General features: G+C 37.7%; 1 protein-coding gene across 3 annotated transcripts in view; it reads left to right on the top strand.

Moving 5' to 3' along the window:
* The window catches only part of LOC143219220 (protein O-mannosyl-transferase TMTC1-like), a 719300-nt gene that overhangs the window by 682790 nt on the left and 21375 nt on the right, over positions 1-15135 (top strand). For all 3 annotated transcript variants that reach the window (XR_013011281.1, XM_076445179.1, XM_076445165.1), the window contains one exon: positions 12145-12274. Coding sequence is in view for 2 of the 3 variants with exons in the window: in XM_076445179.1 (XP_076301294.1) it covers positions 12145-12274 (130 nt within the window). In the remaining variant the exon portion in view is untranslated. The remainder of the gene's footprint in view (positions 1-12144; positions 12275-15135) is intronic.

Here is a 15135-nt window from a genome sequence, read left to right as displayed (position 1 = left end):
TTTAAATAACCATTGGCTGGGGAGGAAAACGTGTTGCATAGAATGTAACGCATGACCGTACATGTTAACATTCTAGATGTGACTGAAGTTAATTAAACTCGAATCGAATAAAGATAAATTTGTAATTTTCGGAGAATAATTGCTGCGGTGCTTTCGACGCATTCAGATAGACTACAACAAATTAAGAGAATTATGCTTCTACCAGACCGAATACTGTTGCCACAGTGGAATATGTCGTTCCATTATGCTAGGTTTATAATGACAAAACAAATTGAATTAAATAACACATCCTTTATTTGTATCACATCCATCGAGAAGTTCACTTAACATTCACACTGCATAGGAGACATAAATCCAGGGTCGGCCTTCTCTATAAAGGGGCCTGGGTGCAAGAAACCATTTGGGGCCCTAAATTTTTTGTGAAGTAAAAAAAATTACAAACACGAACATATATTACTAATGCATGTTTATTTAATACGTGATTTTGCTTTTGCTAATACATTAATTACTTCAGAAAAATTACATTATTTTAGTTCTTGATCATGGTTGGGGCCTTCTCAATCGCGGGGCCCCGGAGCATAGCATCCGCCGCACCCCCCAGATGGCCGGCCCTGCATAAATCTTAAAGCACAGTACAGTCTATCTAACTACAGTTTTTTCGATAAATTTTTGTCATGCATGTCGTTCAATTAGCGTTTTATTTCGGACAGAATTTCACAGAAACAATACTGTAAATGCACCAATTCAGTGATCACAGTAGGAGAGTCGAAACAGTTTTCGTTCGCGCCGGCTCTACTTGAAAAAGCATGTTTCATCTCTCTTTTTGTTGAAGGAGACGGTGCTTTAATTCCGCACATGGTGCTTCAATATGGTGTAACGAATCGAATTGTTCTTCTGTAATAATTCGTCAAAAAAAGAAAAAAACAGAAAAAAACGAATGGAAAAATCTTGTCGCAGCGGCAACAATGCTAACAAATCTGCCAGCCGAACAATTTCGCCGTTCACGAGGAAGACATCGAATTGTTTTGTCAATCGATGCGCATACTGGTATTTCACGGGTCTCGTTCTATGCCGGCAGCGAAATGAAACTCGACCTCTGCACCTCGTGTGTTTCCTCCACCTTTTCCATTCTCGCGATCGAGCATTCGAGCTACGAACTGGAAATTAAACATTGTCAACCGGGCAAGGGGGTCGGCCAGAGGAAAGAGAGAATCGGAGAGCCCGTGTCCGGCTCGAGCGTTCACGTGAAATAAACTTCGATCGAACGGTAGTCATAACGAAGTGGTAACGCACAGAGCCAGCCTCAGTGATATCGGCTGTTTGCTAGCGCACCGATAGACCGGATGAAACACGGTGCTCCATGAATTATAAAATCGCCATTTGCCGATCAAGATAATGGCTGGTTCGGTCGCCAAACACAGAGCGCAGAAGTGACCAAAAAAGAGAATCAGAAAGGGTGAGAGAGAGAGAGAGAGAGAGAGAGAGAGAGAGTGACACTATTGTTTTTCATTAGTTTATTCGTAGCTAACAGTAAGTAAACACGATGTACCCAAAAAATTACAATTTATGAGGACAGCCATGCAGATTCTACCGTATAGGGGAAACCGGGGCTGGGGGTGTGCGTAACAACATTTCCCCACCGCCCTTAAACAATATAAAAATGAAAAAAAAGGGGAAACCGGGGCTACAAGTTCCGATTTTGAAAAAATATATAAAATCATGTGGAAATAGTACAGATATTCTCATCTCTAACGGGTAATTTATTGTTAAATTTATTATATTTTAAAATTCTAACCTTAAAATTAAAATATTGTAATAGGTTATTTATAGTTTTTCATTTATTTGTCATTCAACGAAGCGGAACTATTTGCCCCGTTGTGGGGCAAGTTGTTCTTAAAAATTAAAACTTTATAAATAATGCTGATTTATTTCGGTGTAGGTTAACAAAAACATGCTATGTTTAACAGAACATCAACACAATATAATAACTCACACATTATCTTTGGTATGCAATTACTTTGGCATTTTCTGGCTTCTTGTAGAGAAATATAGTACCAAAATAAATAGATGAATATTTTAAAAGGTATTTGACCATAATGTTTTCTTCGTGCTTATTAAAGACGGTTCTCTTTTTTCTGTATCCTATTGTAGCCTCTTTTCCATCTTTTAGTTTCTTAATAAATCTGGACAGTCATGTGACATATAATGAGGTTTCTCGCGATTGCTTTCATTTTTTTAAAATAAAGCGCTACTACGGATCTTCGTACAGAATAAACACTTCTACGTCGACTACAAACTATATAAATGAAAAATTTCTTATCGATAAATTCGATAAGCTGAAAATAATATGAATAAGAAATGCCTTTTCTAATAAATTCAATGAGTTTAAAATATACTCGAAAATCTTGAATTCTTTCAGTCTGTAATCAGCGAGAATGTTACTATTTCTTCTCAATTAGTTTAAACATACCGTAAGTTATACCGGTTGCAAAAGACGGAAACCAAATAGGAATTTTTTAACTTCCCGATTTTATAGGGAAGTTATTGTAATGACCCCGAAAATCGAAAATCGATTTTTTAGCAGATCTTCACGTTTCATGGTCATTGCAGTCATTTTAGACTATTTTCAGCAAAATGTTCGTATGTGTGTGTGCGTATGGCCGTTTCAATGTAATCAAATTTTTCGTTAACGTTTTCAGAAAAAGTAACAACGCGATCAGGATGATGAATGATGCAATCGATGTGCCCCGCTGTAACTTAGAGCTGATTAGATTTTGGTCCATTTTGGTCAAGTAGTTTTTTAGTTTTTTCGAAAGAAGTTCATTCAACAATGCAATTTATACGAGAGAACGGAAAGTTTCCACCGAAGAAACAAACGTAATTACACAAAAAATTTGTTTTTCGATTTTTTAAAAATTTAAAAAAAAAATTTTTTTTGTACCTTACGATGATGTTTCCGCTTACAATAATTTAAAATTATCCCAATGCAAGAGTGAGTTAATCATCTCTACTCCCGAGAATACATTTTCAAAGAATATCGATGAAAATACAAAAAAAAATTTATATTACAATCTTTAAAAAAACAATCAGTTCAAAACGAATTATTAACTGAGATTAAATTGAAAATTAATATAAACTATATGATAATATTATTAATAACATTGATGTTGAAAACGGATTGGTTAATGGAGCACACACACATGCGGAATATTAAAATTTATTACTTTTCAAGAAAATACTAAAATTCCGTCTATATTGTGGTTAGATTTTCAATTGGCCAGAGTAGGAGTGAAAGTAAGAACTCGTTATCGTGATTATATGAAAAATGCAAATATTGATCAAAATTTTACACCAATAATAAAAATATCGAATCAAATAAATATGTCGAGTGAGGAAAAATATCAAATCACACGTAGTCAATTTCCAGTGGTTCCTGCTGAAACGATTACGATTCATAAAAGTCAGGGACAAACATACGAGAAAGTATGTTTGGATTTTAAAAAATCAGAAAGGCGAACTTTACAAATGTTGTATGTAGCACTGAGCAGAGTTTCAAAATTGAGCGCGGTTTATATATTTTGGGACAATTTAAATTAACAGTATCGAAGAAAACCAAGATCAATACTGCAAACCCGGATAATGAGGAGTTGTATTGTTTGCGAAAAACTAATTAAGACGATTTATTTTGCAACATTAGTATGCTATAACAAGGAACCAAGCGAGCAACGAGCATACGATGTTGGTTTAATGCGACGCCATATAGCAAACATTTTGATAAGTAGAAAACTATTGAATTTCCCTGAAAACGTATAATCTAGATAATAAAGATTGATGACGGATCATCAACTACTAATTCACTAGTAAGCAATAGCTAACGATTACTTAGAGTTGTGACTAATTATTTGCCATTTAGTTACCACTAACTAATCAAGAAGTTTTGACTAATGATTAGTTTGCTATGACTAACATTCGAAAAGACTATTAGTCATTTTTAAATATTACTTGATTATTGCCCCACTCTGTTCGTAGCTAACAGTAAATAAATATACCTAAATACTACGGTGCAATCGAAAATTGTGTGCAGGTTACCGAGGCGGCCATTCAGGTCCTATCGAATACGATAAAGACTGTAAAAAATTCTATTGTAGAGGTACAAATTCGTTAAAAACGATTGTGCAGTGTCACTCAATATATTCATAACTGTTGACGCTGTTTTTCTCCGGCTGTGAAAGCTACGGCTTTTCCCAGAAATATGTGCTTTCCCAAAAATCTCGCGCCGGGCAGGTGCACACGCGATTCGAAAGCCGGCGAGTTGAAAATACAGAAACGGAGGTAGCGTCAGTAAATTCCCGATTTATCAGCTCGACGAGCGCTTAACGCAACGGTGACGACGTTATCGTTGTCTATGGAATCATCCCTCTGCGCAGTGGCTTCCCTGGAAATTTATACGTCCGAAAAATGCGGGGCATAAAGAGCGCCAGCTAAAATCCTCACGTTCGAATGCATTCCGCATTCATATCTCCCGACTGAATTACTAATTTCGTCATTCGTCATCGGGATTTCGTTTTCAATTATACCGTAACGCGTATTACATAGCCGTAATTTAATTCCGTTTCTACCCGGCGCACACGGGATGATTGATATTGCCATTTCAAGCGCGTCTTTTTTTTCAAATTGGACGGCCAAGTAAAAGCTGCGTTGCAATTGGTAACTGAACCTCTAGATGGAAATCATAAGTTTGTACAAGATTCCCGGAAATGCACTGAAATTAAAATTATGAAAATTAATTTTAAAGAGAATTTAATATTATGTATACGCCAGAGAGATGCGAAACCATACGCTTAGGGTAAGCGAGTAATTAATAAGAGGAGGTCACATCTGTGGGGTCGCCGACTTTAATGAAACCTTTTGTGGTGATTCTAGAAACAAAATAAGCAGACACGTGTCCTACCTTTTTTGCCAATGCTAATTTTTTACGAAGATATTTAACATATAATTTTTTGATTTCTCTGCGTGCAATACGGGGTGTGGCCGAACGGGTGGTACAACCGGACAAGGGATGATTCTAAATGTAGAAGTAAGACGGAAAAAGGGAATAACGTTTTTTTATTTGATGCCTAGTTTTCGAGAAAATCGACTTCAACGATCAGTCGGGTTGGTGTGCTTTAGTTAGTATCCATGAAGGACTAAATAAGGTCCTGGACACAGTTGGGGCTCCTCAAACACTTGCTTTGCCCACCAACGTCTCTTTCATGCAGCGCGCACAAGTGTCACTAGATCAGGGGAAACTTCTTTACGCACACCGCGTACACAATTGGTGGGTAGTGAATGAGTCTGATCCGTCACGCTCCGAGGTGAAACGCTATTCGGGTATACTCGGGGGAGCCTGATCGCTAACCGAGCGAGCGAGAAACAGACAGGTGTGCAATCGCCATAGAAGTTTTCACTTCAATCGTGCAGTCTTACACGCACAGTATTGGTCTGTATTTTATCGAAATAGAAACTTATGCTTTCGACGTCAAACAAGAATTTCATCTTTTAGTTAACTTTAAAATCGTTGATTTCGTAAGTGGCTGCCCAATTAAATAAGTTGACAACCGTTTAGTTGCGTTCTCTGTGAAATGAGCTTTCGTTTAAGCACACATAAGCTCATATTTAATTAGAACCTTTGCATCTACAGAGAAATTGCTACAAACTTTCCTGCTTATCTGATAACACTGTCCAACAAATTTCAATTTTTTTATGATTTCAATATACTGTTGGGTCCTTCTTATAGAGTTTTTTGCGCTGATTCCGAATTTGTCCTTAATTTTTCTCCTATACGCACAGTTTTTGAAAAACATGGCTTTGAAAAAAAAAACATATTTTTCAACTTTAAACAAATATTGTGATGTTATTATAAAAGATATCGAATTGTTCTTTACAGTAAAAGATTCTGTAGACTTTCCCGAATACAGTGATATCCAATATTAATACATTATGATTGTTTAAACATGTTTAAACAATGATTAAAGACGGAGAGACACCACTTTTGCACCAATTTTTAAGGATATTTTTCAATTTATCTCACAAAATTAGGGTCCAGCGGAAAATCGAACTATACCACGCGATAGAGCAGACTTTCATCTTGAGACACCACCTTTTCAAGTTTGTAACGTCGACGTTTTTTTCGAATCAGAAAGCAAAATATCTTCGCCCGACATGAGTTTCCGCCAGTGGCGTTCGGACGGGATACGGCGCAGCGACGGGATACGGACAGAGTTGGGCAAAATGTAATTTCAATTACAATTACAATTACTTGCCAATTACTGTAATTTGGAATTGCAGAAATACAATTACAATTACATGTAATTGTAATTGGTAATTGCAATTACTTGACGAATCACTGTAATTGTAATTGTGGTCCGCAATTACAATTACTGGTTGAGCGAAAGTAATTGCAATTCCAATTCCAATTACATGTAACTGTAACTGTAATTGTTAGTAGCAGTTACAAGACTTACAAATAATTGTAGCTGGTAGCTGCAATTCCTTTCCAAACTCTAAACAGACGACGCTCGCGCGTCGCGTGTGAATGTTCACGTTCACGCGCGACGCGCGAGCGTCGTCTGTTTGGAGTTTGGAAAGGAATTGCAGCTACCGGCTACAATTACTTGTAACTGCTACTAACAATTACAGTTACAATTACATGTAATTGGAATTGTAATTGCAGAAATACAATTACAATTACATGTAATTGTAATTGAAGATGTAATTAATTACTCATGTAATTAATTCCTGCCCAACTCTGGATACGGAGCGGCGAACGACCGTTCTGGTGGTGAGCGCCACTGGTGACAACTCATGTCGGGCGAAGATCTTTTGCTTTCTGGTTCGAAAAAAACGTCGACGTTACAAACTTGAAAGGGTGGTTTCTCAAGATAAAAGTCTGCTCTATCGCGTGGTATAGTTCGATTTTCCGCTGGACCCTAACTTTTTGAGATAAATTGAAAAATATCCTTAAAAATTGGTGCAAAAGTGGTGTCTCTCCGTCTTTAATCATTGTTCAAACATGTTTAAACAATCATAATGTATTAATATTGGATATCACTGTATTCGGGAAAGTCTACAGAATGTTTTGCTGCAAAAAACAATTCAATATTTTTTATAATATCATCACAATATATATGTTTAAAGTTCAAAAATATGTTTTGTTTTCAAAATCAAGTTTCTCAAAAATTGTGCGTCTAGGGGAAAAATTAAGGGCAGATTCGGAATCAGTGCAAAACTCTATAAGGATCATCCAACAATAATTATTGAACAAATTTGGTGATGGGCAGTGGTAATCGAATCGGAAACTTTCTTCCAGCTGATCTATTCATCGGGAACATTTTTCCGTGTAACATTTTGTTTATTTTCTCGTTTCTTTGTTGTAATAAATGGAAGCTTATGTTATTTTGTTGTTTTTCATTCTTCAATAAGCCCCTTTTCGTTTCCCATCAGTTTTAACTCCATAAAGTAATATTTTATACTTCTAAATTGTGAATGTTTTCTCTAAAATCCGTATCAATGCCTCCGATCGTAAACATTCTGCCAGGGGTTGTATATCATGCAATTAGTAGAAACTGGAAACAATCTTTATTTTACGTAAAAATCCGTCACCTACTGGGAATAAGTGTTTGTAAATTAAACCCATGCGTATTATTATGCAGTAATAAAAAGTAAGTATAAATGCGTTGTATTATTATGCGTAACGTGTTATTATGCGTTCTATATTTCGAGGAATATTACGTGATTCTCAAGGAACGAACGCAGTATAGAAAACACTCGAAATAATTTTAAAGTCGTACGATTCGGGAACGCGCCGACAAGAGAGAACGCGTTATAAAATTCGCTCCGCCCGCGCCCGAGGGAAAATTTCTCGGAACGTCTTGCTAAACGCATCTCACGAATATTTGCGCATGGCTTCCGGGATGGTGGTGGGCTGCGATAATTTCCATCAGCCTTGGAATTTCCTCTAGGATAGAAGATTGCTTGTGCTGGTGAACGCTGTGCGTCGCTTCCTAAGGAAATAAAAGGCAGCGTTCTACCTCTCCCTGTTTATTCTTTACCATCCTCTTCCGTTCGTTCGCCTGCCGTTCGCGAACGTCGTTACCGGAAGGCTGCTCCCACCTAACTATCTCCCAGGTTAATTCTTTCTCAATAGAACCGCGCGCTGGCTGGTGTCCTTTCGCTACGTGACACTCCAGCTTTCCAGACTTTCATGACTTTCTATTTGCCTGTCCTTTCCACATCGCTTAGAAAATTTTCATATTAATACTTCGTGAATTAAATTAGATCGGAGGGAAAGTTTGCTGGAGGAGAAGTTGTCCTGTAACTTGGTTGTAAAAAAATTTAAACAATATGCTTCTACAACAGAATGTAGATATAAAAAGATTCTCAAGCTTTCTCGAGGGGTTGCATACAGTGCCGGATAAAACAAAATTTAAATAGTAATGTATACGATAACTACCAAAGTGTTTACGAACTGAGATTTTATTTTAACGCAGCACTGACAATGGTCTTGTGGGTGGAAAGTGGGGCAAACTCCTTTAGCTTAGAATAATTAATTTATTAATTATAATAACCCTCTTGCATTTTTTCCCATTTACATAAAGGACTCTCGTAAAGGGTGGCGCACGTTTTGTTTTTTAGCTATAAATTTCATAGGATGAGAAGTACGCAAAATAATTTATACCGTTGCGTTGGCAAGATATAGTTTCCAGCTACATTTTCGCTGAACAAAGTATAATCATAGCGTTAACGTGTAAAAAGTTTTGGCCAATTTTCTGAAGACAATGTTTTCGGCAAAAACTCGGAAAGTAACTGTTGAAATGAAGTCAAAACGCCTCATATGCTATGGTTCAATATATAATGCTATGGACAATTAAATAAATAAAGGAAGAACCAAATAGATATAAAAACCCGTTTTATTTACATTTTTCTTTCTGTAATGTCGAGTCGCACTCGACAAAGGAGTGCAAAGGGTTAATGTGGAAACAGCTCTGTCCCAACATATACGGTGTCCCAACCTTAACGACAGTCCTTATTGTATATAACCGAGGAACAACATCGAAGATCATGTAGAACTGACACAGAAAAAGTTTCCTCTTAGCGTTAGGACTAGGAAAATTTTCGACGAAAAGTCGCCGGACCAACACACCGTCGTATTTGAAATTTTTTCGGTCGAACTCCAGCGGAGGAAAACAGATGTAGGACTGATGCGGTGATTCTCCGCGAGACGCTTGCACCTATTGTCCCGAAATTTCAATTCACAGAATGCTTAATAAATGAGAGAGATCATTTGCAAGAGGTGTACATACATGTCCGAAATCTCTAATTCACTGACCTCTTGTTTCTGCACGAGCGGACACGAGGTGACCGTTTGAACTCTGGACTAGCTGCGCCAGGTCGTAACAGTGTTTCACTTAAACGGGATCAGTGCAAAGTTACTCTTTCATTTCTAGGCGAGCGAGTCGGCTAGCAACCAACCGCCGCGCCGCGCCGCTGTCAGAATTCAGTCAGCTGAATAATCCCGATCATTATCAAGGCAGTTGCATTTAGCCGAGAACAGTTATGCTAGATTCGAGCTAGCAACTGCGCTCTGCTTCCACGGCGCGTAATCGTATGCACAGCTCGGGGTGGTACCTACATACATACATACAGGGTGGACCAATAACTTCGACCACCTCGAATATTTCCGTAATTTGTAACAATATGAAAAAATTACATATACAAAACTTGCATAGTGTAGAGGAAGAAATATTTAACATTTAAAACTGCAGTATTCTACAGGATTCTCTATAAACGCAAAAGCCACGGGGGGATTCGTTTGCATTTATCGTAGAAGGGACACTATTTTTTTGAGCTTCAAAAGCCGAGCCGAACGTAGAGAAGGAAAGCGCGTATAAAGAGAGACTGTGCGCGGCCGAAGTGACTGCGACTCTCCGCGTCTCTTTCTTCCCCATACGCTGCTCCTTCCTTGCGCCCGAAACGTTCATCATCAATTAATCGCACGGGCCTTTGAACTATGCCGACGACTGCGACTCTCCGCGTCGCATTGGTAGTTGTTCACACCGATATACCCGAGCCGAGATCAGATTTCTATAGTGGAGGGGATATTTTTTTGCGTTTATCGTGTACGGCCTTTTTGCGTTTATAGAGGATTTACTGTATTCCGATAATTCAATTAGGACATGCGATAGTTAACTAGGACATATCGCTGCTCCGGAAGTATTGTATAGTCACGCAAATGTAAAATTGACTTTATTGTGTTGGCGGGCTCAAAAATGCATGTACTAGATGTTTGTAAATCGAGGCTGGTATTTATTATTTTATAAATTGAAATAACTTAAAAGTTGCAATAATAACCTACAATGTTTATAAACTACTCTCATAGAAGAATTAAACCGAATCTTCAATTTTTGCAGTTGTGTAATTATACTTCCGGAGCAGCGATATGAAGATTGATACATTTTTACGCACGATTTGATACTCTGTCAATTCACGATACAGAACGTAGGTGATTTCCCTCTCTCTATACCATGGAAGTTTAGAATATATAATTTTTTCATAATATTACAAATAACGAAGATATTCAAGGTGGTCAAAGTTATTGGTCCACCCTGTATACTCGCTGAACCTGATATCGTTCGTTCATATTTTCTGCTTTACCCGCTGCCGAAATTTTTGCCATGCTAATCCCGACCTGACCCCTTTCCCCGTTTCTCTCCCTGTTAAAGTCGAAGAGCGTTACGTATATTTGGTACTTCGCATCGCATCGTGCAGAATTCCCCGTCCTGTGTGCAGAAGCTACATTCTTAATGCGAAAGTGAACGAAATCATTTCACAGTCGCAACTTTGATCGGAATCAATTGCTCAAACAGATTGACACATATAAAATAAAAATGTTTCGCATCGATCGCAAGAGACGAGAGTCGAAGAGTTTCTTTTCTACTTTAATATTAGGTGTAGAAATCAATTCGGTGCCTTGATATTAAATTATTGATACCATAACTATGGTTTGAATGCAAATAATCTCCGGCCATTTTGTAACGTTTAAGTACCAACACTTACAGTTATGAAACATTTGAGATCTAGTCAAAACAAAAACTATTAGTAAGCAAGATGCTGCGGCGCTCTGATTGATCTGCGTTTTTCGTTAATACCTCCTTAACGAAGCCGCGGAGAATATTTTCGCAAAGGAAGAAGTTATTTTAACTAATCTCAGGAATCGCCTCTTCCAAGGAAGTAAACATTTTTGGAACACCCTGTATAATGAAATAGGGATTTCAATACATACTCCAGAATTTGAACTATACTACTGTGTTATACGTTATAAATTGTTTTCACAATAGCCAAACCTAGTACGCCTATCCTACATCCCATAGTTCTCTAGAAATCTCAACAAACACCTTTTTATCCCTCCAAAAATACATACCAAGCATTTTTCAATAAACTATTGTATATCCCACATAAATTTCATAAGAGTCGGTGTATTACTCTGAAGGGATGATCCCTGTTTATGGAAGGGGTTAAACAAATAAGTGTCCAATTGCATGATATCCAACGTCCTCGTGCGCATATAGCAGGCGAAGTACGGCATAGTAAAAGATCTACCGCAGGACACGACCATTGACTCGAGACATTCGCCCTGTTTTCCGCCTCGTAAACACACCGTTCGGCCGCGAAAAGAGAGGCGCGGAAAATGAATTGCGCGCGGTAGTGACGCGTGAAAAGGGTATGTCATATACGAATTTATTTCATCGAGAGAAGGAGAGAGTAGAGTGGAAGAGCGCGAGTACTATTCCAGCGCGACAACCAGAACCTCCATCAGGATGAATGCGAGCATGACTCGGGCGACCGTCTGGCAATTTATTTCGCGCGTACGTTAAACGCGTGTTTCCTTTCTTACTCCCGCGATGGCGAGACACAAGACGGTCATATGTTTACCGCGGGGAGAAATATAATGCTGAATAAGGAATGGTTGTTTGAATACGAGCGCCCCCCTCCTCTACACTCGAAGGATTACCGGTCGTTTGTTATCGCGGCGCGAGGAGATAATATTCAATCTATCGGTGCCCAGAATATTTGGCAGTGAATGGATATTGTTTGCTCATTTTTCAGATGGCACCTGATGCTGCGAGCGAAACGGGGTGGACTCATATATCGCGGCGATCTTTACATACGCGCGTGGCAGCTGCAGAGCGAATCCCGTCGCCAGGCACATCGGTACCAAGTCAATCTTTGCCTATCGGTGAGTAACTGGAAAATGCTCCATTTATATTAGGTGTAAGACAAGGTTCTGTCCTATTTTCCTTATACAGGGTGTCCTACGTAACAGTCGCTGCGATTTTTCGAGCACTTCCGGTAGCCAGATAAAAAAATGTCGCGAAAAAATTTAATTAATTTTTTGGTCATAATTCAATCTATGATCCCATACGTTCTTGCCGAATGTTTACTGTTTACCTCAGTGTAATAACGATATAAATTACGACTAATTTGTTGGATTGCATTTCCGAATTTCAAAATATTCTTGATAAAATAATTGTTCACAGACGCAATTATAGTAACCACTGAAGATGATCTGAAGAAAAGATCGGAACGTCGGAATTACTGTAATAACTTGCTCCGAGAGCATTAGATATTCAATATTAATTAATTTTGTATAACATAAATTTATTCATGGAAAGTGAAGGTCACCTTCATTTTTTAAAATGGCACTACATATTTTTCAGTACATAATATTATTGCTTATGTCAATATTATTATTATGTCGTACGTTGCCTACGTTGACATAACCTTAACAGTACGGCAGGAAATCAGGTCGTTTGGTAAAAGTTTAAAAAAGTTATTCTGTTTTAAAGGGCGTACGCGGATACATGCGACTGACTATAGTTAGAAACAAAATATAGTCTCAGTGCCAGGTTCGCAGGAGTTCGCAGTTATGACTTGGTGGATATGTACTTTAAAGTGTGCTGCATAATTTGCAGCTTAAGCAGAAGTTTAATCGTGCCGATTTGTGTCGTCAAAAAGTTATGTCTGATTAAACTTTAATTCTGCTATTCAAAATACCTCTTATTTCAATTTGTTTTTTAGGTTAATAAATTATATTTACATTAACTATATCTACGTTAAATAAATCGTCTATTATAAATACAATCGAAATTATGATATTGTTCAAGTGTTTTAATGTTTTAGATTCATGTGGCTGCGTTTATATGTATGTAGACGCATTTATAAGCCAAAATCGTTTGTTTCCTGTTTCCAAACTTTTATATCATATTATTCTCCAACTATACTCCAACTATCTAGTAAACGAAATTGCAATGTAAAATCTATGTACCTAACATTCGAAAAAATGATTTTTTTCCCCGTCCGCACCACTGTGCGGCGCGGCGACATGTTTCGGCCACGCGATCCGTATTTCATTCTGTCCATCTCTATGTTCAGCTTTTCGATTGAAGTCTCGGCGCGGTAGACGCAGTTATAAAAAAAAATAGTGTCTCTGAACGATCACTGTCAGTGCAGAAAACGGCTGTTTGACAGTAAACGCGCGATTACTGTATATTCGGAAGAGGAACAATTGAATACCGTCGAGGATTTGAAAACCTATTTGGAAGAGAACTGGAATCCCAATAAAGCAAAAAACACTAAAAAGTTTGCAAAATAACGGTGACACTCCACATTGTTAATGTAAGGTAAAATAAAAATAATATAATTCTTTTTGAAAAGTGTCAAATGTGTTATAGTTTTGTCGCACAGTTACAATAAAAGAAAAAAATTCTTACTAGAATACACTTTTTATTCATGTCGTTATGTGTTATAGCATGTTTTCATTTTAAGTGGTTTAAGTAGTATAAGTAGAATAAAGTAAACTTACAAGGAGTATTCAATCATTAGTATTGTTACCGTTTCCTTTATCTCGATCGACAATTTGTTAATAACGTATATTAATGTTTCCAGCGCACATAGTGTCCAGCGTGTGTAATTTATGTTGCATTCCGCACAAAAAACCAAATGTTCTAAGAAAAAACAAACCTACTTGCTAAGTGAACAAATTATTTTAAACTCTTTACAACTTTATAACACATGTTAATTCCATGCCTGTGATATACGAACTGAGGCAAACGTTACAATTTCAAGAGGCAATGAAACAGAAAACATCGATCGACCCATTGGCCAATCAATATTTGGCGGTAAATATGAACCGTGAAAAATCCAAGGAACAAGTTTCCACTGTTTGTATACCATACGAAGTCGTGGTAATTTATTAATTAACATTCAATCTACTTTTGATGTATTTTAAACTATTAACAGATTTTATTTGTTAGAAAAATTCATCATAAAACATTGCTTAGGTAGTAGCATCAGATCGAACCAGTGCGCTGAAAACATTAATATACGTTATTACTATTGTTACTCTGGAAAACTTAAAATAAGAGGTGATACTATTTCATCAAAATTACTATCTGCGTAAGCATCCGGTAATTTAATTAATACAGTCTGTCTGAAATGTTCATTACGAGCTTAATTTGATGGGGTCGAAAGTTCAGTGTCAGGTTTCCATAAGTTGCGCGTACTCATCGTAGAATCAACTTAATGCCCTGCTGACCTTGTTTCAGTGATATAATGAACCTATCGACACAAAAATGTGAGGAGAGAAATTCCTTTTACCGTTAACAATGCGAAGAACAATAAGTTGGAGCCCGTTACGGTCGACCAGGATCGATCTATACGTTATAATGATGATACCATATAATAGGAAGTCCAATATCACATCTCGTCGTAATAGAGCAATAAAAACGTCGCTTGTAATATCGCGTCGCTTCAGCCATGCGATCTGCTCGCCGATGAAATTGATCGGTCTTGTTTCGTGGGACATGATTGAGAGGAGACACCGAATGTAATAACATTAATACTTTTATCGAGTTTACGGCACGCCCGACGTGTATTCTATTACGCGTTCCTTTGTTTTTGATCTACAGCTCCGAACCCAGTAAAAATTCGATCTAAGCAAAACCCTCGGGACCGTGTCATTGCATACATCGTACAGTTGCACTATTCTTTTGCGCGTGTAAACACGGACGGCGCGGCCGAAGGCGAAACAAAAAATAG

The sequence above is a fragment of the Lasioglossum baleicum genome, chromosome 2 (genome assembly GCF_051020765.1).
Source record: "Lasioglossum baleicum chromosome 2, iyLasBale1, whole genome shotgun sequence".
In the NCBI taxonomy this organism is placed as follows: Eukaryota; Metazoa; Arthropoda; class Insecta; order Hymenoptera; family Halictidae; genus Lasioglossum; species Lasioglossum baleicum.
Note: the sequence above shows the minus strand (reverse complement) of the source record. Positions and strands in the feature narration are given on the sequence as shown.